The 27,036-nt window shown below is 39.8% G+C and overlaps 1 protein-coding gene and 1 non-coding gene across 4 annotated transcripts; one reads left to right on the top strand and one right to left on the bottom strand.

The window, feature by feature from the left end:
- Positions 1 to 4,196: 4,196 nt before the first annotated feature.
- LOC139289338 (tumor protein p53 inducible nuclear protein 2) lies at positions 4,197 to 11,504 on the bottom strand. 3 transcript variants are annotated; one of them, XM_070910918.1, is made up of 4 exons: positions 11,266 to 11,504; positions 6,245 to 6,610; positions 4,917 to 5,490; positions 4,197 to 4,807 (listed from the first exon to the last, which is right to left on the bottom strand). In XM_070910918.1, the coding sequence occupies exons 2-4, from the start codon at positions 6,366 to 6,368 to the stop codon at positions 4,555 to 4,557; spliced, it is 951 nt and encodes a 316-aa protein (XP_070767019.1). In that variant the 5' UTR covers positions 6,369 to 6,610; positions 11,266 to 11,504; the 3' UTR covers positions 4,197 to 4,554. The 3 variants fall into 3 exon arrangements, with proteins under 3 accessions (XP_070767019.1, XP_070767020.1, XP_070767021.1); XM_070910919.1 differs by having other exon boundaries at positions 4,917 to 5,487; XM_070910920.1 differs by having other exon boundaries at positions 4,917 to 5,073.
- Positions 11,505 to 18,251: 6,747 nt separating this feature from the next.
- Positions 18,252 to 18,323, top strand: trnaa-ugc (transfer RNA alanine (anticodon UGC)). The gene has a single exon. It is a non-coding gene; the product is annotated as a tRNA-Ala (tRNA).
- The last annotated feature ends 8,713 nt before the right edge of the window (positions 18,324 to 27,036 follow it).

The raw sequence follows: 27,036 nt of genomic DNA, 5'->3' as shown, positions 1-27,036 counted from the left end.
AAAGACTCCCCCAGGACCTCCAAGTCTTTCTGGTTCGTATGATAGGACTGGTGAGGCGGATAGACAGGTTATAGCAGGTCTCCACAATACCTGCTCCAATTACAAACCTTGTGTCCCTCCCAAAAGGGCTTATTTTTGTCCTGTTCCTCCACCCATTAAATAGGTGGTGGAAGATTATTTAAGAGTGTGGATAAACAGTGTACAATACTCATGTGATCTATCAACAGGAAATTGTTTTACTCTCCTCAATTCACAGAAAGGTCAGAGGTTATTTATTCTATATTTGGCTAGTTTGCGCCTAATCACCCTACTGTAAAGTACATACAGCATCTTACATGTTTGGTCATATTTGCTTATTTTAATCTCTCCCATTGCCCAGTCTAAGCCACTATAAATCCATGTTGTGCATATTCAGTCCGAACACTATATTTACACTCCATTACCACACCCATCTGTTTATTCATTTCCGCCTACATTCATACCGTCACCTGCAAGGTAGACAGTGGTTGAATGTAACACATTTACTCAAGTACAATTTTGAAGTACTTGTACTTTACTTGAGCACAGCCATTTTTACTTCACTCCATCTTAATATTTTACTTTACCTAATACCTAATGTACTTTTGACTCCACTACATTTATGTGACAACTAAAGTTACTAGTTACTTTGACCAGTTTATAAAATATGATGCATTGATTAAACTACCCAAATGTATGTAAACTAGTTAAAATCTAAGACCAGTTTACTTCCTTACTTTTACTTACGTACATCTTGGAGTGCAATACTTTTACTTGGAGTGTTTTTACATTGCGGTACTGCTACTTCTACTCAGGCAATGGATCTGAATACTTCAATAGATCACACACTGTTTGTTACAATCCCATTCACTCCTGCTCTCCCACATGAAAATAATGACACAAGATTCAGGTATTAACCTGAGTATTTATTGTTGTTGTTTTTTTGGCGGGTACCTGTGTTTTCTGAATGGATGCTGGAAAACCCATCCGTTGATTTTTGCATAGGTCTTGCCTGTCAGTGGACAACCGTCCACTTTGGGGATGGAAAAATCAGTACATCACAAAAACCATGCAGAAATAGTGAAAGGCACAATCACCATACTGTAGATATCAGATACACCAAATTTTATATGTCTATATATTTCATTTTTTATGGGGGAGGGGTGTACTAATTGAGATGTAACATGGGCGTAACCCCAAGTGTTTTTAAGCTGCCATCATTTCAGGGCACAACATAAAACATATGAAACTCCCCAGACATTCAACGCCTTTCATTTAAAACATCCTATTGGTGAACAACTGTTCTAATAACTATATGGGAAAATACAAGCATATTCTATTGTATTTTTATGATACATTTAATTGTTTTTTTAAATATATAAACTATCTGTCTCCTGCCTCATCCTTTCCCTGTCCACATCATATAGGCTTGACACACCTGGTGATCACTTCGTCTCCCCATAGTTGGATGACTTTCACTCTTAAACCACACCTTTCAATAATCACACACAACATTCGGGAACACATTGCCTTTTTACATGACATTGGTGAAAAGGGAAGAAACTAAAATAAGGAAAACAGGACAGGATTGCAGCAGCAGAGGGGTATCTGTGGTGATCTTTACACTTTGCATGCACACACATGTATGTACACACACACACACACACACACACACCTGTGATCTCTCATTATTACCCTGTTTTCATTTTGTATGGACTATTTTACAACAGGCAAACAAAATTCAACCTCAGAGATGCAGTCATTTAGAATAGTAAGCCCCTGGGGAGTGAGGAAGCCTAAACAGAGCTCACTATGTGTGTGAGTGAGTGTGTGTGTGTGTGTGTGTGTGTGTGCGTATGTGTGCATGTTAGACTCGTCACCTCAGATCCATCTCCTGCACCATTTGGAGGAATCAACAGGATACATAATAGTCATCTTTAAACAGAAAAAAATATCATATTCATAATTATATCATAAATTAACAGATATTAACAGATTTAGAATAAAACAGAGTAATTTACAGAATTATTGGCAGAAATGAAAAATTTTGTGGTATGTGATTCAAGGGAAAATAATGTATCTTACTTATCTAGATGATGTAAATGAGACAAGACATTTCCATTCTCCAAACAGTCTGAAATGAATCCCCAGACTCTCAGTCTGTCAATCTGTTCGAACACACCAGTACAGATTGTATTGAAACCATGCCATAGTACTGTATCCACACCAGCATCCATACAGCCTGTGCTGTGCTATGTGGACCCTCTGGAGGGCAGTGTTTGCCTATGGCACATCAACTCTGAGTCTAGTGCGGCTTTTATGGTGCATCTCAAAGAAATGAGACTGAAGTTGGGGCAAAGACACCACTTTTGGCCACTGAAATGCCCTCTTGATTTGATAATGAGCACAGAGGTGAGGCAGAGAGAGGATTCTCATTAGTACCATCGGACACAACGTTGTGGACTCAAGTCCTGAGAGGCTTTGACATCTAACAGAGCGTTATAAATTGTTTTGTAATATTTACATGACAAATACATGACCATTATTCATGTCTTTTCAAAGAGTTTTCTAGCATTTAACGTGTCAGTACACTTTCTCACACACAATTTGAATCAAAACAGAAAGAAAAGAAAAAAATAAAATATCACAAAAGAAAAACAAGCACACAGCACACCGCTAAAACTTTGACGCACAAAATGTATGACAGTGCAAACTTACATCCATGTCTCAAATAATTTACAAACATTAGTATACACTTCAGCACCATTGTTTACTATTGTTGTTGAATACATATCAGTATGCTAGATCTTTATGTGGACACTGTTAGTGCTGGATGTGCTAAAGAGAAAGGGGTAATGGAGCAATGGGTTGCACATCCATAAGCAAGATGATAGTTTTGAATGTGTTGTCAAGCGAAGATGGGTGTTGTGATGCTTTAAGGAGGCGTTTCTCCCCCTTTCTCCTAACATTTGCCTCCTGGGCAGTCAGTGACTTTTCAATGAAAGGGACCGATGTGTAAATAGTACTTTCTTTTTGGTGTTCACATGGATAACAAAAGACGATCACGGCACACTCTAGATGAAGATGGCTGATGTGTGCCGGGCACATTGCTTTAGTTTACAGACCACACATTTAATGATCACTATGCTGTGTATGATCCATAGGGAGCGTTTATTTGTTAACGTGTACTTTCTCTTTGTCTGACAGGAACAGGAAGTTTTCTTTTCTTTCTTTGGTGGAAACACGCAGAGAGAGAGACACACTGTAAACTAATGTTATGATTTATGGGACAAAATGAGCAGAAAACAATGTAACAAAACAAAATAAAGAGTTGCCATCAATACCGCTCTGCACTTACTTTAACCTGCCATACCCTGTAACCCAAAGGCAAGCACTGTATGCTTTCACCTCACCATTCATACTCAATATTTCTATTTATATATTTATTATGTCTGACAATCTTCATGTTCACAAAAAGAAGGTGCCTTTTTCTTTATCCAGAGCAACAACAGCAAATATGCAAAACAATTGCTCTCATGAAATTTGCTCACAGGCTGCTCAAAGGGTTACATAACACTTTCCTATGACCCTTTCATGTTAACCACATTCCTTTTAATACTATCGAGTTCTAATTCATCATATTTTACTCTTTAGTCTGTTTTGCTCGTACTCTCACCATCTCCTACTTTACTCTCGTCCTTCACAAAGTGAGAGGAGAGAAATATCACGACATCTGTTTCCTATGATGAAACAGGTTGCCCCATGTTTCCTTGCCCTTTTGTCTTTTTTACTTTGCATGTTGACAGACCAAACTGGAGAGAGACAAATGTCTAGTGATTTTCCTCTCACACTCGTCACACACGGTATATCCTTCCACCTTTTCTAAAAAAAAAACCCCAAACATAATCAGCTGTAATATAAAGCTTCGAAGACCGGATGAGTTGTTTTCTCTGCAAAGATACTAAGGCTTAACTTGTCTCTGTCGTGCATTGTTTCCACCAGAAAGGCCTTAAAGTACACTTGGTTATTTAAATTTCAAATCATTATCTCCAAATTTAACAAAGTATTTTAGGGATTTAATGGTTGAGTTAATAAAAAAAACATGCCTTGAGGAAGAGTGAAAGAATAGAGAATATTTTACTAAGATAGGAGAAAAAAATTAATAGAGCTAAACTTTTTGTTGTTTTTCAGACATTATTGTTACTAAGTAAAACCTGTATAAATATTTTGAAGACTTTTTTTTGTTGTTTGGATACTGCAATGGACGATAAGTATAATAAAGGTCTACACAGATCTACTCAGAGGGCTTGGTTCATAACAGTAGAATGGGGCATAAAACTACCAGGTCAGTTTGTGACTAAACCAAAACAAAAAAGCTACTGGTCTACTGGTATCTGATTGTAATATGATATAATGTGCAGAAATGAAAGCAAATGTGCAGTGGATAGTGAATACATTTAATGGTGTGTGTCTTGGAGTTGACTATGCACTACTAATGCCCTCAGAGTAAACGATGCCCCCTGGTTGCTGAGGAGTTTAGTGGCAGATGTTACGCTTGCTGGGCTGGTGAAGGAAGGTGTTTCTGGCGTGGGCTGCATGGCGGGGGACCTGCTCCCTGGTGCGGTTTTGGCGTTGGATGCGGTTGCGGCCCAGATGGCGCCGCTCGATGCGGGCTTTGCTACGCTGGACCCTGGCCACTTGGGTGACCTTGGCCAGGGCTCCTGCCTGGGTCACCCTGGTGGGCATAGTGCTGCGGGTGGCGGGAGCGGCAGCTGGTTCAGCCACTCTGCTGCAAGGGGAGAGAACAAATGTGAGAAAAGGTACGATTGTTGTTGTGCTGATGCTGAAAAAGCAGGTGAAGGTCAAGTGCAGCTGGCATGAAGAGTGCTATTTCTCACCTCACGCTGCTCGCCAGGCTGACAATGCTTTCCTCTCCCACCACAGACAGGTTGCTGTTGGAGACCATGGACAAGTTGTTCGAGGAGACGTACACAGACATGCTGGGGTGCTCAATGAGCAGGTCCTCCATCGGGCTGGCCTCCGCTGTGGCTCCCTCTGCAGTGAAACAGGGGGGAGGGGTGACAAACCAGCTCTCATCCATGCAGCCTCTCTCTGGGCCTGCCCTACTGCTACCCCCACTGCCCCCACACTCACTTCCAGAGCCAGGGGACATTGACGGGGTGGAGGAGGGCGTGGACAGTCTGGCCCGTCTAGGCAGGGTCACGGGTGTAGTGGCACCCAAGTCTGACGGGCTAGCGGTTGGACAAGACAGGGGGTCTGATGATGCTACAGCACCTCGTGCCCGACCTTTATGTGTCCTACGGCGCTTATGAGGCGCGTGGGGAACGGGGACCAGGGATTCAGTCCTTGTATGTGTGTCTTGATGATTTAATTGGTTACTGTCTGGAAATGATAGTGCATTCAGTGGGGCTCCCGTCTCATCCTCTGCCTGCATCATGCAGTCAGAGTCTTCTGAGCGCATGGCAGCGATGAGATCGGGGATGAGACGTCCAATAAAGACAGATGTTTAAGGTGGGAGGTTTCAAAAATGATTCAAATGTGGTAGATTTTCAAAAAGCCATGCGGGATGAAAGGGGGCAATTTTTAAGGGATCACATACGCACGCGCACACATACCAGTGTGGGGAATGTAGGGATGTTTTAAAAAAATTGGAGGAGGGGAAGAAGAGGGGGTAAGGAAACACAAAACATAAAAGAGTCACATCATTAGTTGTGTTGACCCTCTAAGGTTTTGATTATGTCAGTGACATAATGTTTGTCTTGACGCTGCTGAGAGGTACTTTTATGTTGCTTTTGATGTTTGGTTGGCTTCTGAACAGGCACCGAAGCAAATTTACATACTCAGTAATTTCCTTTGTCATGATAGAGATCATAAACAAAGAGGAAGGAGATGTATGTTCACAGAGAATTATGTGTTTCCATCATTTGACAGACAACACTTTTGGTGTGGCAGCCATATGGGTGAGCATCAGTGTAGATGTGCCACGCCCCGACTGATTCTTCACCTCACCCCATCATCCCCATCATTACTTCTACTCTTCACTTCAAATGTTAGTCATTATTATAGACATGCAAGAGGGAACAGAAGTATGTCTCAGCTACCATAATATTTGAACACATCAACACAATTTGACTATTTGGTGTGGCTCTAAAATGCCACACCGACCTATTCAAGCCACCACTGCACTTCCTCTGTTGAGACTCACCAGGCAGGTTGACGAGCATCCATCCCTCCTCGTCGGCCTCCGTCACACAGGGGTTGGGTCCCTTCAGCTCAGCTGCCACCTCTTCTACCTCCCCAAACAACAGGTTGCTCAGACGCTGAAACATGACTGCTTGTATTGTCAAGTGTTGATGACTCGGGTGCTTTTTGTCGTCCACAAAGAAAAAGCTGTAGCTGCCTTTTTAAATTTCTTATTTGTTTTTAGGTATCGCTTGTTGCTGTTTAATGCAATTCTTTGTCAGATTTTTTTTTCACTTGAAGCCCTTTGCTGGATCTCGGTTTTGACAAACAGGAGTGGACAGGCTTCTGTAGTGCAAATGTAAGGTTTCACTTGGTTTGGAGCAAAGGCCTAGAGAGAGAAGGAAAGAAGAGAGTGGTTAGTGGTTACTGTCAATACATTTTCTTAAAAAACACATTTAAAAAAAGAGATGCCTCTTCTTGGGTTAATTTGCAACTGCTTAGTCAGGGTACATTAGATAAGCACAATAAATGAGCAATGTTTGGTAAGAGCTTTCTCCGGATTATTTCAAGACACATTACAACAAGTTGGAAATATCTTTTGGACTCAAACCTCAAAGCATTTTGGCATGTATTGTAATGAAGGTTGACTCAAACACTGTCATTACAAAACAGAAGTTGCTTATTTTTAAGTTTCCACACTAACATTGCTGGATAACTTGCATATTAGATTAGCAATCTTAAAATCAGCTTCCAGTTACCACTTCTATTCAAAATAATTTAACAGCTCTGAGGCTGTGCACAGAGGAACATCTTTTTCAATGTATATATTGTCGCTGTTAACACAATTGAATCAATCAAACAATCTTCACAGGAAAAATCCAAATGGTGTTTTTTAAAACCTGCATTAAGTGCTATTGTGGCCACTTGGGGGCAGCGCAACAAGCTGTAAAAACACAACACTGACATATTATCACCTTATAAAGTTGATATGGCGAACATGTTAGCCTACAGTTGCCTGTTTACGCATCCAGCAGACAACATTATCATTCACTTGTGTCGTGTTTCTGGCCAAGTGACGAATGTAAGTCTAATACTCACTCTCATTTTAATTGTGTTTTGGTCTCCACCAACGCCTGAGGAACATATCTGCCTATTTAGCTCCTAAAGGCTCCATAATGTTCTCCAGCTAGTCGCTAACTTTGTCTGCTTGCCGTTTGGCACTGAGCAGGTAGCGTAAAGTCGGTTTATAGCCATTTCCCTGAAAACAGCTGCCTGCTACATCTGGAAACTGGTGATAGTGAACAGCAAAGTTGCGGGCTGGAAAACCAAAACAGTGACCTAAAAGACGCTAAATCGCTCTGCAGAGCTGAGGGAAGCTGCAGAGTCAGGTGACAATTATCCCTGGCTTTGTCACTTCCGTTCACACGCACAGTCATTGATCCATTGTTGATGACAATGCATTTGTAAGTTTATTCAATGCTTTGAAAGGATTAAGCACAACAGGTAAGATTCAACCCAGACTCAACTATGTACTGTAGATCCTAAAAACTTTAACTAAAATGTGAGATTTCAACAGGGCAGTGCCGATATATAGCCTGTATATAAAATTGTTTATCCATTTAAACTTGCACATGATGGCGACCTGAAGTGTGAAATACATACATATCAGAGGAACACTGAGCTACAGTAGGTGGTAATAAAAAAGAATGTGTTTTGTGAAGAATTAAATTAAATCAGCAAGTAGGAAGCTGGTGGACAAGGGCCGCACTCCCTTCCCCCATGAAATTTAGATAACCAATCAGCACAGTCTCAGGACAGATGGACAGGCCAGAGAAGAGGTGGAAGAGGTGAAAGGAGGTGATACAAAGAGCCAGACTCTCACAAAGTCAAACAAAGTGAGTGTCTACACTGTTAAAATGCAATGAAGGACAGACAGAAGGTACTGAGGCAAGGGGCAAGTGAACATGATGATGTAATGTTGAACAGATGTTTGAACAGCCATCGCTTACAAGACAAACCCCTACATGTTCAAAGGCTGAGTTTTATTTACTTAAACTGTGAGAGCGCAGACGAAGGAATGACTGAAGAGATCACAGAGTGCAAACCTATGCCAATACTTGCTGACACACTTAAAGATATCTCTTGAAGTTTAAGTTGAATTGGTTTCCCCCCGTATGATTTTTTTTTCATATATTAGTTTATTTGTTTACTAGTTTCAAAGTTGTAGAGGTTTAAATTCAGATCATAACCTATTTCAGTCCACTGTCAGTTTGACCTGCAGCCTCGTCTGTCTTTCAATTCTCATGGAAATCCAATATGTGCTGCTGACATTCAACTATTTCACCAACTAAATGAGTAGATCAAGAAATGACAGAGGTTAATAAAATGAAGGAGCACAGATTAAATGGTGAAACAAAGTGCGTGTGACAGAGAGCAAAGAGACATGGAAGGAGATATGCATGGATGCTTGTTGGGAAGCTGACACTTTCTGTCCTTATTTGGAGAATCACCATGGCCACCAGGAACAAAAAGGGAAGAGGCATCCTAATTGCGGCCCTACAGTACATACTCCTGAGATTTCTCATGTCAGATGGAATAATAATCATTCTAACAAATATAGTCACTGTCAAGGCAACTGTTTGCATGGGTGTATGCTTGAAATAACAAGAGAAAATGAGAGATGAATGAATAGGGGGAGAAAATGGGGCAAAAAGCTGCAATGGTAGAAGCCTATGTCCCAAAAAATCATTATGAGCCTACTGGATAGAAGCTCTCAGCTGTATTTTGCTAAATACTCTGGGTTGTATGAGTTCACTTTGACTCACTTTCTAGGTCATGTGCTAAAAATCCTATCCAGTGAGTTAAATAAAAATGCCCATGTTTGTTATATTTGTGGGTCTGAACTGAGGTGCTGCAGTCCATCCTCAATCATTGATCAACAACAGATTGTTTTAATGCATTCCTGGACTAATAGAAACTTAAGTCATGAGACTGTGACAACTAAATCCAGATAAACAAAATTTTGGTGACAAGGCCTGAGGGCTGCTTTGCATAAGGTGCAGCAGACATCCACAAAGCAAACACACTCAACATGGACTACATGCAACACAATTTTATCAGTTTGTGGCTGTACCAGCTAATTCAGGGCTATCTGACTGGTGTGAATATAGCAATTGATGCTGCCAATAGAGCACAAATAACCAGCACTGATATGGCTTACATCCTGGGGGAGACAGTTCCTGAATACATGACATATGTTGTGTAGAAGCATTGTATAACAACTTTCACCCATTAACACTGATAAATGTACTTCAAAATAAAATCTAATACATGACAACGTTGGCATGATAATATGTAAGTCTGGCTGTCTTGTCTTCCGTCTCAGTTTTTTTCCCTTATTTGTCTTTATTAGAATGGATTGCAGCTACCGTACGATAACTATACTGTGGCATGAATGAATGGTGGATGTGTACGGAAATATCTTGTGCATATTTATTGTTTTAAATATTAATTTGATAAGACAAGTCGTTTTATTCCATTTTTAGGAATCCTTTTTAACACCTGGCCAGGGACAACAGGTGAAAATTAGCCCTCTAGGCTAACTCTGGCTCATTTAAAGTTTTTTTTTATTTTTATTTTTTTATTGTTATTGTTGTTGTAGCTTTGTTCCTGTCAAATAAACTAATAAATTAAAATGCAACAAGTAAGGAGAGTTCAAGATAAATCTGGGCAATCTAATATCTTACCAAGATTCAACCTAAAATACATGAAGATATGGCACATACACACTACAGCAGAGATTTGTCTTGTCCTTAAATGATTATATCATGTAAATATAATATAAATACGATTTTACAGGCACAACTGCGCATCCTCAAACGTCAAAATGCACCTTGAATTATGAATCTTTCCTTTGACATTGGTCTTTTTAAAAGGAGGAGGAGTGGAGCGGGGTGGGAGGGGAGGGGACTCACGAAATAAAAACAAGACGCCTGTGACGTCTCGCGTACGTCACTGACGCTGACAGAGAGGATCCAACCTATTTGGCGACTGGAGAGAAAAGAAGAGGTCTGAATAGCAAACATAGCGAAAATATAACATATTATGACCGTGTATATGCGACCTATATAGTTTGTTATCTCTTATCTGCATTTTGCAACACTATGCCAAAAACAATCCATATGTGAATGGTTGCTATTGTCGACGGTTATCGTCATCGATATGAAAAAAAAATGCTCATAGCAACAATGTTTACATTTGAAATACACAAAGACCCCCTTAAACGAATGTAGCAAATTAAAACATCGACCTCGGCCTCAGATTGTCGACAGCCGACTGGCCGAGAGAAGACTTTCTGTAGGGTATCCAGGTTAAACATGAATTATCCGTATAAGCTCTACAGCTGAAGGGTCAAAGCAATGACAGCTGTGGATCAACGACACAGCACGGAAGACATCGACTGGATAGACCACTGACAATACAGCGGAACTGTTATTTCACAGAAATAAAAGATAAGTGACTGTATTTGCAAAAAAAACAAAAAAAAAAAAAAAACTCAGCCTACAAGGTCCGCCTCCCAGAAAAACATCAACATCCGCCATCGACTTGACTCCACATCAGCATTTGGTGCAATTTACAGAACAACGGCTGCTGGCATCCTGTAGGATATACTCGTATGTAGGCTGGTGTCATTTTCGGCATATAGGACGTCGAACCGACCTAATTAAGCCGTTTGGTTTGGATTGCTATAGCCCACTGCTTTCACATCTATTCATGAACTAATAATAGGTCAGTACGAATTAAAACGCACAGCAGTCAAAGATAGCCCATGTAATTAGTCAGTGACAGACAGCTATGTAATTCTACGTGTTCTATGAGTTCATGATGGCTGATATGTGAGGGATATTTTCAGTGGATAAGCATATGAGGAATGCAGCCGCTTCACTGGCAGAGACAAATGTAGCTTGATACCTCTTGAGAGCACATAGCCTGACACAAAACACACCAAGTATCAGATTGAAAGCAAAGTAAAGAATAGCTTACCTGCCTCTGCAATGTTATTCAAGTTGTAAACGAGATCTCACACACAGTAGAAACGACAATAATTCTTAAAGCATAGCTTTAGATTTAGTCTTTAAGTGAGGTAGTTAAAACACCATTATACAAAAATAAAAGGCTTTCTTCTCAGAAGAAGGGCTTCGTGTAAAAATGTTACACTGATGTTTTCAGATCATAACATCTGCAGCTTTTTCCTTCTCTCCTCTGTTTTTTCCGCTGCAGATTTCCTTCTGTTTATTGCTGCCTCCAGCTGATCCTCGGATCAGAATGTAGAACGTACAAAACAGCTGATTGTGAGATCACAATACGTGCTGCCACGCCCCTTTCCCCACCCACACCAAACACACCAGCCAATCAGAATATTACACAAGCCACAAGCCGGGCCTCTAGGTAACAGGGTAGGGGCTGGGCTAGAGAGGGCTGTCAACCTGCGCCCAGATGGAAATGGTGACTTCACCCAGAGACTGATCCGTGATCAGCCTCTACTTTCACCATCCCTGCTGTTGGAGGTCAGGGCTGGGGGATGGTAACCTGATTCTGAGTCTGTGCTCAAATAGCTCCAAATACTAGCCTTCTATAACAAGGAAAGATGAAGATCTGTTGACAGCAAAGTGATTAAATTGTCAACTAAATTCAACTACAGACAGAGGAGCACAGAGCTGAAGCTGTTGCAACTAACCTGTTATATCAACACCTGAATAGACTTTGGACCACAGACAGAGCATTTGTTTCTTTGTGTTGTATATGTTACTTATTGTTGCTTATGTTAAAATGTTAATGTGCATCATTTCATTTTAGTGTTTTCATCAGGTGCTGAATATTGTCCAACATGAAGGAGACGAGGTAACCTAATCTCCTTTGCATATTCCCCTCCTGAGTTATAAAAATTGATCATTTACTGAAACAAATGCTCATGCCAAGCTTGGATATTCAAAGTATAAGTAATAGTCCCACTTCACAAACCAGACTAGCTTTCCTTGTCCAGTGATGCTGGTGATGTTACTTTAAGTTTCATTTGCAAATAGACCTCTTTCCCCTCCCCCTCCACATCCATTTTTTTCACTCCGCCTTGGTGGGGAGGACCTCCACGTGTCACTCAATCTTTTACCAGCCAATCAGACGTGCCTTTTCTGAATGCAGCATTTGAGTAACCAATGAGCTGTGGAGAGGTTTTGAAAAACCCCTGGTGGTCACTTTTATGCTCTGCAGTCTGTAATGCTTTGAAAATACAGTTGACATAATTGTGTGTGTGTGTGTGTGTGTGTGCTTCTCTAGGTGAGAGATCATCCTGTATTGTGTTCATATGAAATCTATAAACTATTACGTATATTTATTGGGTTTATAGCCTATACTCACAGCTTGCTTGCGCTCATGCATGCATGTGTGAATTAGTGTCTATGTGCATGTTTATGTCCACATATGCACCAGCATGCTGACAGGGGCTTATTGTCTTTTAGTAAAGATGGAAACACACTACACTGTTTATAGCCTAATTGTCTCCAAAGTCTGGCCATGATGGCTTGTTTTTCGAAATATTTTAGGACCTATGACACTAGTCTGCACAATACTGGACAGGTCACCCAGGCAGTCTGCACAGTCTGTACTGTATTACCCTTTACTGTATGAGGGTTTTGGATTCCTATGCCCTCCCTGTCAACTCTCGGGGAGCCATCATGATGATAGCAATCGTATTTGTTTTTTACAACTGAAATTTGAGAGTAATGCTGTAGTTTGACCTGGTTAATGACAGAAATATGTATGATGCGTCTTTATTTATGACTGTAATGTGAAAAACATGTGTGATGCCAGTTGAAGTAGGTTTGCAATTCTGGTGCATCTCCTCTCTGAGAAACTGTGAACAAAAGCTCCTTCTCATTCTTTGTTGAACAAGGTTATATTAAGATATTTAATTCATGACACCAAATAAGTTTTTCCTCTTGGCCAAAGGAACAGTTAAGTACTCGGCTAATTGTCAGGAATACTATAGTTATACAGACTGTTAGTAGAGTCTACTGTACACTGACTTTCAGTAAAGTGACCCTGGGTTTGCAGCATCCCTCAGGATTTTGGCAGTGGACCTGAAATTACAATGTTTTATATCAGGACCAGGCATTGCACTCAGTTTACAGTAAGTCATATGAGTAATCAGGCCTGGCTGTGGGACTGGACGTCTTGAGCGCAAATTGAAAACAAACAAACTACACCTAACAGGGTTGTATGTCCAGACACATAAGACACACACATAAGTGACTTTTTCTGCCATAGACATTGTCCTATTATTACCTCAGCGGTGAGAGACGATAGCAAGAGTCCAGCACATCATGAGCTTTCTAAAGGCAGGATGATAAGGTTTCGACCTATACAGTTACCAGGTGCTAGGCAACTCACGCCCGCAGACACACACACACACACACTCACACAATTACACGTATTCACCCTGTAGTGATGATGACATCCAAACCCCGGTAACACAGTGAACACAAACATTTAGAAAGAACAGTTTGTGCATCTGTGCTTGTGTTCTCAAACTAATCAGAAAAAGTCACAGACCTGGTGGAACTTATGTCCTTATAGCATGTATTGCCATGTCAGAAGCTATGATGCACAAAAATATAAGAGGTATTTGTATTTCCTTTCATAGAAGTGATCGCAACCACATCATTAACAAATAACTAGGGCTTGAACACACTACTCAAGGACACAGAAAGAGAAGAGGTTATGGTTTTCCATTGTCTGCCTCTTTCTTTTCTTATCCATGCCAGAGCTTTCACTGAAGTTGCCTGGCTTCACAGGATTCCCACAGTTTTCCAATCTGGTTGGAGAAATAGGTGAAAGGTCACAGCAATGTCTCCCTCTCTCTCTCCCTGTGTGTGTTCATGTTCATGAACGTGACATGCAGCTCTTGTTTAACAGCATGCCTGTCCTTGCCCCAGCTGACACAGCTAACCAAGGCATGTGCGTAAATGCAGAGGGCTTCCAACAAATCAAAACCTTGCTTTGTAAACACTGCTATTTTGTTTGTGGTTAAAGGACGAGGTGTGGCGATGGACAAGTTGACTCAGAAATCCGGCTTGTTGTGTGTGTGTTGACGCTTGAAACAGACAGTAAAGTAACTTGTTTGTGAGAAGCTATTTGATTTGGCAACTCATCCCTTCCTTGAGTGGGGACAAAACAGAACCTGAGGGGATGCTGTGTACGTAGAAGACAGTACTAACACTTAAAGTTCACAGGGGCACCTTATGTTTTTTTTCCTACAATATTCATCTGACTTGAGCTCCTGTGTTTGATCATCAGACAAGAATAACTGTCTGTAGAGATGCATTTTTAAAACAGAAATTGTGAAAACATGGAAAGGAAAAGAAAATAGTAGAGGTGTGTCCACTCATCTCCCTTCTTTGGGGTTCACGTCATATCAGCAAACAAGCATGATTTGGTTGAGGAAGTATAATGAATCTCATATAAATCCAATAAACTTGAACTTCAAAATTCACACATTTATTTAGATGATTTCCTATATGACGTTGTTGACCTTCTTTTCATGTGCTCTGCAGCCTTTATTTTTGGTGCCTCTCTCTCCTCTCTTCTCAGGCCTCTCTGACCCCACATAGCCGGCTGCTGGCAGATGATAAGACAGCAGCCCCAGAAGATAGTAGGTCAGACCTTCCTCCTGCGTTACCACTACCATACACTGCTAGCAGCAGTGTATATCACTTGCACATGGCACAGTGGGCCTGTTTACGTTGCAGATCTCTATACATTACAAGGTGTAGGCTGACCATTTAAAGGAATAGTTTGATATTTTGGGAAATACCACTCTCATGTTTGTGCTTCAACTATGAGGCTAGAGCAGGTGGTTAGCTTAACTTAGCATAAGGACTGGATACAGGGTGAAACAGCAAGCTTGGTACAATTCAAAGCTTAAAAATATGCTTACCACCAGTTTACTAATCAACATGTACTGTGTCTTGTTTGTTTAATCTGTACACAAAACAAAATGTAACAAGACTTAGAGTCTCAGTCATGTTTCAAGGTCTGCGAGGTTGCACTTAGGCAAAGCAGTGCTTCCAGCTAAATGCTAAAGACAGCATGCTAACATGCTCACGATGCTAACTTCCACTGTCTAGCAGGTATAATATTTACGTATTATCCATCATAGTTTTGTGTGTTAGCGTCCTGCAGTACAGCTGAGGTGGATGGGAATGTCATTTGTTTTGCAGGTATTTGGTTATAAACCAAAGTATTGGACAAACAGAATTGTTGACCTGATGGTTGTGCTAGATCAAGTTAAAGGATCACCAAAATTATCGCAAATCAACCTGCTGGTGGTGCTACAGGAAAAGTTAGGGGATTCACCAAAGTCTTTCGGATTCATCCTCTGGGGAACATCGTTTCAGTCTGGACCAAAGTGGTGGACTGACCAACACTGCCATAGAGTCGTGCCTCTAGCGTGGCTGAAAACAACAAGTTGTCGCTGTACGGGGAGTTATGTGCTAGCACTATTTCTCTCCTGGTCACTGACTTCCTGGAACTTGTCATCAATATGAGGTTGCCAGGCAACAAATGGAGACTCAGGGTAGTCACTGCACTCGGCTACTTGTTGTCAAAAGATAGTCACCATATAATAACTCCCTGTATGACTACAAGTTGTTGTTTTTACGTTTTGGTTTGTGTGCAGATTAAACAACCATGATATAACAAGAGAGTTTTAGAACTGTTGGTAGGTGTATTTTTGAACTTTATAGAGAGCTAGGTCAGCTGTTTCTTCCTGTTTCCAGTCTTTATGCTAAGCTAAGCTAATGGACTTACAGCTCTTGATTCATAGTTAAGGCACATGTGAGTGGTATGAATATTCTCACCTAACTCTCAGCAAGAAAGCAAATAAGAGTATTCCCCTAAACTTTTCCTTTTCCACACTGGTAAAGGGATCTCCACCTGCATCTGCATTTCCAAATTCCACACTTTGATAGCTATTATGCAAAAGGCACTGACAAACCCAAACATGCAAAATATCAACATTCACAAATCTCTTGGGGGAATACGGAAATAAATAACATCTGTTAAAAGTTCAATTGGACTTTGTTGCTGCACTATGCGCCAGCTGGCGTAATGGGAATGACTGAGTAAAAGTTCAATAGTCGATTCATGCAGCTGTTGCCAAATATAAGCAGCAAGCCCTTGATGTTTGGTCCAAATGTGTTTATGTGTGTGAACATGTGTGTGAGAGACAGTGGTGGAAAGTAACAAAGTACATTTACTTACGTACTGTACTTGATTACAACTTTGAGGTACTTGTTACTTTATATTTCTACTCCACTACATTTCAGGGGAAATACTGTACTTTTTTACCTCATGTCATTTATTAGACAGCTATAGTTAACATATGACATGCGTCATAAATTACATTATTAACGATTCATTGATTAATCGATTAGTCAATTGACAGGAAATGAATCGCCAACTATTTGGTTAATTGATGAATAGTTGAAAGACATATTTAAAAAAAGATTCACTGGCTTCAGCTTCTCAAATGTGATGATTGGCTGTTTTTCTTTGTTTTCTAAGTGATAAACAGAATATTTTTGGGTTCTGGACTGTTGGTTGAACAAAACAAGCAATTTGAATATGTCAAGTTGTGTTTTAGAAAATTGCAATAGACATCTTTACTATTTTTTGTGATATTTTTTAGATGAGAAAATAAACTCCCCAAATTTTTCTGCATAATGAATACTTTCACATTAATATGCCGTCCCCTTTTGGTACTGTCCACTGTAACGTCTGGAGGTCTGTGGCCTTAGATAAAGAATTTCTTTCTACATCTCATATTGCATACAGCCTGTCTGTACATGCTGCCCTCAACAGCACTTGACAGTCCAAAGATAACCCCCCCACCTCCACACACATAACACTTGTCTACTATTCCTTACTCAGCACAGGCGCAACATGGTGGGCTCCTGTCACCCATCCAAATTGACACAACCACAACAACAACAACAACAGAGTTGATATCAGCCAGTGTCCCTCCCTCCTCCTGGGAGACCCCTCTGCAGGCCGGTGCATTTTATTCTGCAGACAAAGGGGGAGAAGAGGCTGGCAAGGTTAGTCTCACACCCTTCTTCTCCTGCCTTCCTTCCTATTCCCTTCTTCAGCCCTCCTAACGCCCTCATGCCATGCGTGCATCCCATGGGTCTGTCCCTACAAGGCTTAAGCAAACAGGGCCTGGAAGTGGTGTCCTTGGCAGGAGTGTGCTGATAAACACAGCATGAGTGAGGACAGGCTGTGCTCTCCAGAGGGGGATGACAGCCCCTCATTCACGCTCCCCTGGAGTATGAAACATAACGAGGGAGCTATTTTAAATTCCCCAAAGGATTAGGATACCTTGCATGATGAAAAAGCACTGAATTTCAACCACTTGTGTGTGACTCTCGGAAATATTGTGTTGTAAGTTAATTTCTCCATCTGTCTCTCATGACATTTGTTCTCATCCCCACCAATTTGTCCTTCCCCTCCACTTAAGCGTGGGAAGAAGAGGAGCCCCTTGCTCAGATGTGTCCCCTAACTGAAACCAAAACATGACCTGCAGGCTAAGAATAGCACAGAGCAAGGATTAAGTCAAAGAAAACTGAGCTACAAATAAAACAGTTTCTTATCCATTCATTCACTCTGATGTCAATTCAGTTCTTGTGTTTACAAACCACCACTATAAACAGTCTCTTGAGCCTGAACACTTTTAACCCATTCAGAAAATGTCACTTATTAGCTAATACACACATATAACGTTTCACACACACACACACACACACGGTGCAGGGCCAAGGGTTGAAACCAGGGTAAAGTTGTGACCCGAAATTACATAACTTGGCCGCAGTCAGAACCAAAATATCCCGTTCAACTGTCATCTCATATGACAGGGTTTAAGGCTTTTCATACAGCCTAAACTTTATATACACTTCATTGTCATTTGACGTTGAGAAGGGGATGTAGCTCAGTGGTAGAGCGCATGCTTTGCATGTATGAGGCCCCGGGTTCAATCCCCGGCATCTCCACTCCTTTTGACTTTTCATTTTCCTTCAGTTGTGATGAGTAGTGACGGTGAGTCCGATCATAGAGGACTAACACAATCTAGCGTCCGAGTGCTGCTGAAAGTTAATCGATTAATTTAACTTTGCCCATTATTATCATCATAGCTACAACTTCCAGCTCAGCTCAAACATGTTTCCGTGCAAAAATATTGTTTTATTATTCAAATCAAATCTTTTTATTTTTTAGTAACACTTAATCTGATGTTTTCAAATGTTTTATTTGTATTTTATTTATGTATTTATAATCTTTATAAAATAGAAAAACATATTTAAGTATATAGATAAAATAGGAACACTTTAAATGAAAACATATCAGCAAAAAGGGAGAAAGAAATCAAAAAGCATAAGTATGTACAATGCAGTAAATAATAGCTTACAATGTAAGAAGCCTAAAGGTAAGTCATTGAAAATATGAATATGGAACATAGGGCTTGGGTGCCCAAGGGGTCACGGGGCCTCTGAGCCAGAGCGTGAAGTGAAGCCTCAGTGTTTCAGGGTCGATGGGTTCAGTCATACATGCCAGTAACAGACCTGAAAAAAGTCCACTTAAAAAAAATGAAGGAATGGCCTACACATTACATTTTTTTTATTATCTCCTCAGGTTCTTTACTGAGGGTCACCTGCATTGTGTCACCTGCTCACTTCTATCTTTTAGTGCTTGAGCACGAATTGGACCAAGCCAATTATCTTCATCATTTAAGAGAGAGGCAGTTGTGTGAGCTATTCTAATGTAATCCCTTACAAATAGTACATGTGATTTTTGGATACTTGACATGTGATATTTTCACATGATATAAGCACATGTGATTTACAGATACTTAACATGTGAAAACACAGAAGTCACCCGTGCACATGGCTACTTAAGATGGTAGTAAATTGTGAGGTTAGGAGTTCAGGAAGACATAAAAGTCATTTATAATTATACGTTTTTAAACAACATAGAATATATTTTGTATTGTTTTGTCTAGTTTTACTTGTAATGTCAAGTGTTTGTATGCAGTATGTATGCTGATTGTTTTTTTAACACTATGGACCAATATAACTTAATTTATTTTAAATTATGTATTCTTAAAAATGTATGAACTTGATCTTTACATTCACCAGCGACTGCCACAGAAACCCAGTCTGCAGTGAAGACGTTTAAGTCAGAGGTTTGCTGTCTCAGCTTCCTGCCAGAGGAAGGAATGAGAAGACCGACAGAAACCCTGAGGGCAACGCTCAGTTTGGAGATGTTTAAAAAGTTATAAGGAGCAGCACACACACACACACACACACACACACACACACACACACACACATAGAAAGATCTCTAACCTAGAAAAAATAAGGCCGACATAGATTAATGTCATCTGCTTTTAGCAAGTTAGTGGAGACTGGTTATCCAGCAGGACACACTATCTGCCATGAAACAAGACCACTCTGAGAGTCAAACCCTCACATGTACTATTCAGGTGCCTGTAACTGCCTAAACCATATACTATATGTCTGCACATTATGACCTAAACGGGCTGCATTTACATAATTGCCACATAGCCATTCCCCAGGTGACAAGCTAACATTCCTGAAGGTGGAAAAGGAGGAGAAACATCAGTCACAGCTGTCTGAGGCTCCAACAGCTGACTGTTCTTTAGCTGCAGGTCACATTAAAGAATGCACGCAATACATATCTGTGCAAAATGTGTCCCAGTTTGCTTTTTAAGAAACATAAAGACCCCAAATTCTGCAGTAAAGATGGTGAACCAGAGAGTTAGAAACAGGCATATTGTACAGGTTCCAAAGTTCAAACATCAGAGGTCAAAGCTGTTTTAGAAGCATTAAAGGGTTCTGCTAAATGTACGTACAGAAGGTTTTTCCCAAAAAAGACTTGTATATGGATGTTTAAAGAAACAAAGAAATAAAAAGAAAACAGGTCTGGTGTATTTCTCCTGCTACTGTGACACATAGGATTCCTCTTCATGCATCACCAAGTCATAAGTGTACATATTGTGTTGTCCAAACTGAAGGCTTGGTTGCTGAGTCATCAGACACAACAGGTCGATGTGGATCTGTCACCTTGAGCTGGATTACAACAAACATTGTTGACCTTTTCCAGCTTCGGGGCTTGGCTCAACACAAACCCATTCCTGAGTGTCTAGTCTCTTTAATTTTGCCCTTGATGTCTGTGTGTGAACATCTGTGTGTGTGTGTGTGTGTGTGTGTGTGTGTGCGTGCGCAAAAGCAGGCTTTAGGATTTAATACAGCTCAATCTCTGAAGTCATTGCTACACTGCAGAGTGATACTAATGTCCTCTAAAAGAATGTGATCTTTGCACCTTTACTAACATGGTGTTTATTTGTGCACTTTAGATGATACTGTATCTGACTTGTGATTTAACCACTGACCTGGAAACCCCAATGGCATGGTCATTATTGGTCTTTGACCGCCCCCTTGTGGTTCATGTCAGAACCGTACCTCTGTAGATCAGTTCGCTATGTGAACAGTGGGTGACGCCACTTCACAGTTTGTTCCTCTCTTGACTCAAAGTGATCCTGACAGAGATTAGGAAACAGTGAATTCATCAGGAGTCTCTACAAGTACCAGCAGATCAGCGATGACAGGTTTAGACGTGATTTAAGAAAACGCTGGTTGGCTTATCAAACTTTGGATTCTTGTCTGGCAAGCAGGATAAAATTAATAAAATTTAAAAGGCACTACGTTATAAGTTTATGGGTTTCAACCCAAAATTAAGATACATTTTTAAAATGCCTAGCCTTATTTTCCCATTAATTCCCTTTGAATTACTTAATGTGTTATTATTCCTCATTATTACTTTCATTGTTCTGTCATTTTGTATTTACTCTATTTTTGATAGCTGCTATACAAATAAAAGATGGCGGCTATAAGTGAAAGTAATCAATATTACTAACAATTACACTGTGTATATGTATGCATGCAAAGTTCTGCACGAAAGACAACACAAGGGAATATACAAGAAACATACAAATGTGCTTTAAAAAGAGGAAAATAAAATAGAAGATAAAAATGCTTAAATCTTAAAATGTCTCATGTTTCTAACAGCAACTCATGACAAGCGTTTTAAAAAATGTCAGCCATGATTTTGTATGTTTTCTGACACATGGTCTCTACAAAAGTGTTTATTTCCCTCACAACGTAAACAACTGACCATTAGATGACCTTTAATGGTGCCATATATTACATCAAAGGATGTCTGTGGTTGTACTGCTGTGTCTGCTGTCCAGATAAGGTTAGAGCAGACACACACACACACACACATGCACACATCTGAGCAAATTCCACCTCTGTTAGCAGCTATTGAGGGTTTTACTGTGTCAGTGATAGAAAGTTAAACAGATGAGGCTCGGAGGCAAGAAGGACACAAAAGTATGTTTTATATAACAAAAATACAAAAATACAACTTCGACACTGTATTCTGAGCTGAAATCAACTTTCACCACCTCGTATAAAATAGGAAATGTTTCCATTTGAGAGTGTGTGTTTGTCACTCCATCATGTCTTGTCAAACGTTTGTTTAGGCCATCACGCAACAGCGGCAGTGCTCTGACCAAATACAATCACGTGTTGTTAATTATCTGGTGGTGATAGATGAATTAAAACCACAGGTTCATGTGATCAACTGTTTATTTAACATGCAGCGTAGACACATACAGCTGACACAGATTCACTCTTTTATTTTCAAACTTGAGTGAGAGAGAAGACAGAAGACAAGAAGAAATGAGAATATGAACTGCATTTTCCCCCCAATTGAAAGAGTTGAAATGTGAGTGACAGTCTTTTGTTCCAAAGTACAGAATGGATTATAAATGTCACAGCCGCAGTGGCTTTTTTAAAAGAAATCAATGCTTAAAGTCAAACACAATAAAGACAATTAATCCCATTTTGTTGACTTATCTCTTTTATTTTAACAATTTAACTCTAATATGAAAATATTATCAAAATACTCTGCAAATGCTGCCGAGATGGTCACCTGCCATTTTGTAGGTACACAAGACAATATCGCTGTTGTTCAGATTCAGTTTCTTGCTTTGCTTTACACATGTTGTCATGACTTATGAGACTTTTACTCTTACAATTTTTATAAAACCAAGCTGATAGAACACCAGTCCTCGGGGGCAACAGGAACACAAAAGAAGACCTGTGCATGGTCAACGTGGAGTGACTTCATTGCCTCTCTTGTTAACATGATCCTTGTTCTTTGCCCCTGTTAGATCCAGTTGCGTAAGTGACAACAGCTAAACCCCATGATGTTCTTCACTAACAGAAATGTCATGGAGTTAATTAGGCAGATATTAGTGCAATGAGGGTGAGAAGGGTTTTGGCAGTTCAACAGCCTCTGTTCAGGGGAGCAAACCATCTTGTTTTCATGGCAGAAGTGGTGCACAGCGAAGAAACCAGGTTACCAGGTTTAAGACAGAGGTGGAACAGAGAGAGAGCGATAGTTTTCTTTATCATCTTTTTTTACAGTCTGACAAACAGTCAACAGCTGTCATTTTGATTCCACAAAAATATTGCTGAAACCAGCGGTGTCAGAAGTATCCACATCCTTTACTCCATTACAAAAATAAGTTAAAGTACAGAATTAAATATCAGCAAAATGTACGTAAAGTATCAAAAGTAAGAGTACATATAAATCAGCAGAATGAGCTGGTCAATGTTAAGTTTTGATCATGATCACATACTGTATGAATAGTAATTTAATGTTGCGGCTTGTCAAGGTAATTTGAACTACTTTAGACTGTTGAGTTGTTTGATAACAATACATCATATATTATATCCCAGGTTTAGTATGTGAAGTCATAGTATGTAAAAAGCAAATAACTACAACTGTCAAATAAATGTAGTGGAGTTAAAAATATTTCACTCTAAAATGTAATGGAGTAGAAGTAAAGCAGAAAATGGAACTATTCAGATCCCAAGTACCTCAAAAAGGAATGTAAGTACTGTATTTAAGTAAAATCTTGAGGTATTTGGGTTCTGAATAGTTCTACTACTACTTCCACCAATATCAAATTTGTACTTAAGCACAGTACTACATGTAATACTGGGTAAAAGACAGGTTTCATATACTCGGTTTGATCAAACATTGTGTTTTTTTTTATTTTTTTGTACTACATTTTGAGTTAATCTAAGACGATCAGTCTTTCCATAAATTCGTATTTCACTCTTTTAAGGACAGATTATTTTGATTAATATTTATCAATATTTAGATATTGGAACCAGATAATGTAAGACATCTACATTGACCAGTACAGGGGGCATCAGGGATTAAACACATTCTAAATCATTCTGGGGCCAAATTGTGCTCCCGTTAGCCTGCACACTATGTCTTCAGTGATGTTTGTTTTACCATAACACTGTAAAACAACTGCTGTGTAATCCACTGGGAGGAATATTATATTGCAACATATAGGAACCATGCGGAGATACACCCAAAAGGGAGACCAGGGACATATTGGCTGCTTCTCTCCTTGTCAAAGTGTCCTTGAGCAAGATGGATTTTCACTAAAACATGCGAGTGTTTGTGTCTCTCGGAGAGACGTCAACAGAGTGTGTACAGACTACAGAGCGTGTGTGTGTGTGTGTGTGTGGGAGTTTGCGTCCATTCGACCCAGCTCTGCATTCCAGTGGGATAATCTTATCTCCCTCCTGCTGGGATTATGGACCTCTGAACCTGTAGGCCAACACTCTCTCTCACGCACACACACACACACACACACACACACACACACACACACACACACACACACACACTCCAATTCACATGTATCAACAAACAAACATGCTGTGGTTAAAGAGCATGAAGCAACTTGTGCACATTAGAAATAGCTTGATAAGTATTCAGACCTGAGTGGACATTTCAGATAGTAAACTGGCTCAACTTGAAGAGATATCAGGGTACAATGGCCTTGATAGTGGCACAGATTATAATCACAGACTCATCCGTTGTCTTTCAGATTCAACTGGAGCCTCACTGTATCGTCACATCCACCCACCGACTGGCATGTTGGGAGATCTACTGTATCCTTTGAATCATCACACGGACAAAGAAAACCTGACTTGACTTGATCTATCTGTGCCGTCGATGTGCTTCAGGGTCAATCTGGGAAAACAACCTGCATAAACATCAAATGTAAATGTGCTCAAGTGACTGTTACCTGTCGTCTGAATGCACTGAATGGCAACAATGCACCTGATTGTTCAAAGGCAATCAGCAAAGGGGTTTTTAAATGTAAAACGTGGCTTTAAGCTGCACTTGTATACTTGTCACTTGGGGAAAAACATTTGTACAATCACAATAGGTGTTGGGGAGTTGGCTTCTTTTCAAACACATGAAAGGAGCGGTACAATACAGTCACCACCCAGCAGCTCAGACATGAAATATATTGAGGTAACAAAAAAATACGAATAACAACTTAATCAAAGCATGTTAAAGATTTTATGTCAACTTCAGTGTCAATTCCATTAAAAAGGGAAATTATTTTTGCAGACGTTTAGTTTATGTTTCCCCAAGTTATTTATGTTCATCTGTCAAAATAATACTGTCAGAGAAATGAAAACAATAAAGGAATCTGTATCAATAAAAGGAAATGATTTGTTTTATGTACCAGTGGATAAATGATAAAGTTGGATTCTTGTCAGCTGAAAGAAATCAAAGAATGTAAATGAGTATGATGAAGCCAAAAAGAGATGGTTTCGAAATAAAAAAAAGATTTAACATCTTCTCTGAAACATTAATTCAGTTTGACCGATGTTCTCTTTAGGGGCAGTTCTAGGGTCATAAATAATTAAATTATTAATATTATTATTATCATTTTTTATGATTACTTCAAACACACGATTAACTGTCAAACCACCCTTTCTGTAACATATGAAATCATTAAAACAAAGCTATATTTTAAACAATGTATAAGAAACTCATCCTAACTGGTAATCTGACTGAATTTCCATTTTATTTCACTTCAGCAAAATACGTCAGGTGGCCTGCCTACATTACCCACAATGCAACTTCACCACCAACAGTTTGGTCTGAGATTCATGTAGTGGCTAATGTAGCCTCGAGCTTCTAGCCTCAATCAGAGATGAGGAGTGGGCTACAGAGGTCTGGTAAGATCACTTCTTTCGGACTCTACACCCGCAGATTGTTTTCATTTTTAAACTTAAGCGAAGTTGACTCAAGTGACATCACTTGAGGCAATATATCAGACTTGGCGCAGCTCCCTCTGGAGCCCCAAAACGCTTTCTATAACTTTGTTTTTCACATGCAGTAGTACTCCCCAAGAGCTGTAAACTGACTTTGATGTGTGAGTTCCCCTTTAAATTTTCATTTTCTATTTTGTAATCCTGACGTAATATTATGTATTGACAGGAAACACCGGTGATGCCACAGTCACAGCAGCTTACAATGTTTCCTCTAATTGTGTTTAAGCTCCATTTTCTCTTTTGTTCTAATATCAACTTGTTCGGTCATTTGCTATTTTTAGTTATATAGTCACCAGCACAACAGTGAAGTCCACGGGACATAAAATAGTGCAGCCATTTTGTGTTATTATTAAATCAAACAATAGCTGAAAATAATATCCCATATATATGCACAAGCATGTGTCAGTTTTGGGTTGTGAAAAAGCGACCTTATCCACTGTACAGGTCTGTAATTGTTCAGAAAATGTGGCTGTTTTAAAGCCCATATTCCCCAGAATCAGAATCAGAATCAGAAACTGTTTACTGCCAAGTAACATACATTACAAGGAATTTGCCGTGGTCTGATGGTGCTTTAACATATAATCTGACAGACAACAAACATGTAAAAATATAAAGGTACATTTGTGAAATTGAAAAAGTTGAGTATTTACAGGTAGAAGAATAAGATAAGATAAATAATATACGAACATACAAACACTGTACAATATTAAAAAATATCATTTTGTCTGTATGACTAAACCAAGACATTTAGTCATCCAGAGTAATACCAAAGAGTACAGTTTCTGTAACCTGCGTTACAGTGTTTTCTTTTTACTTTATATAACAAAAACACAACATGGTTATGATAAACCAGAGGCGATTTATTCCGAGAGCTAGAGGCTGAACAAGGACAGCGTAATTGATCTGAGCAAAGATTCTCCATTTAATCAAAAAACACTTGCGTTTCTCAGATAGTTTCCTATTTTTTTTAGTGGCATTCCACTATTAATTTCAGAGAGCCACATTCCCCGTGGCAGATGATTATCTGACTTCCACCTCCCCAAGATTAGACTGAATGAAGATTTGTCTTCCGCATTGTTTTTAGTTTGAGGAGGTTTGAGTTTGAGCCTCTGTGGGAACACACTGGCTGGTTCATCCCTGAGGCCAGAGAGGAGAGAACATCTGTTCTCCAGCAGCAAACTTTTCATGTCTTCACGTCCTCTGTGTGTCAAAAGGTCACTCCAACCCTGTTGTAACACAAATTGTCTGCAGCCAGCCCTACAGACAAACTGCTCTCCTCAAAATAGCAAATTCAACAGTGTACAATCAGCTGTTTTTGCTCTTACCACCTCCTACACTGTGTGTGTGTGTGTGTGTGTGTTAGGTCAGGTGGATGTTTCATTTCGTCATTATATTTCTGTTTCTGTGAGAAACAGATACAAAATGACATCATCATACTAACACCACTAATGTAAACCAT

The sequence above is a fragment of the Enoplosus armatus genome, chromosome 8, assembly GCF_043641665.1.
Source record: "Enoplosus armatus isolate fEnoArm2 chromosome 8, fEnoArm2.hap1, whole genome shotgun sequence".
Lineage (NCBI taxonomy): Eukaryota > Metazoa > Chordata > Actinopteri > Centrarchiformes > Enoplosidae > Enoplosus > Enoplosus armatus.
The sequence above is the reverse complement of the archived record's forward strand: the minus strand, read 5'-3'. Positions and strand labels throughout refer to the sequence as shown.

Excerpts from the sequence above, each read along its gene's own strand:
- LOC139289338 (XM_070910918.1), bottom strand. The coding sequence starts at position 6,368 with ATGTTTCAGCGTCTGAGCAACCTGTTGTTTGGGGAGGTAGAAGAGGTG. Across the intron at positions 5,491-6,244 it reads GATGCTCGTCAACCTGCCTG|AAGACTCTGACTGCATGATG; the intron begins GTGAGTCTCAAC and ends CCATGCGCTCAG. Across the intron at positions 4,808-4,916 it reads AGCCTGGCGAGCAGCGTGAG|CAGAGTGGCTGAACCAGCTG; the intron begins GTGAGAAATAGC and ends CTCCCCTTGCAG.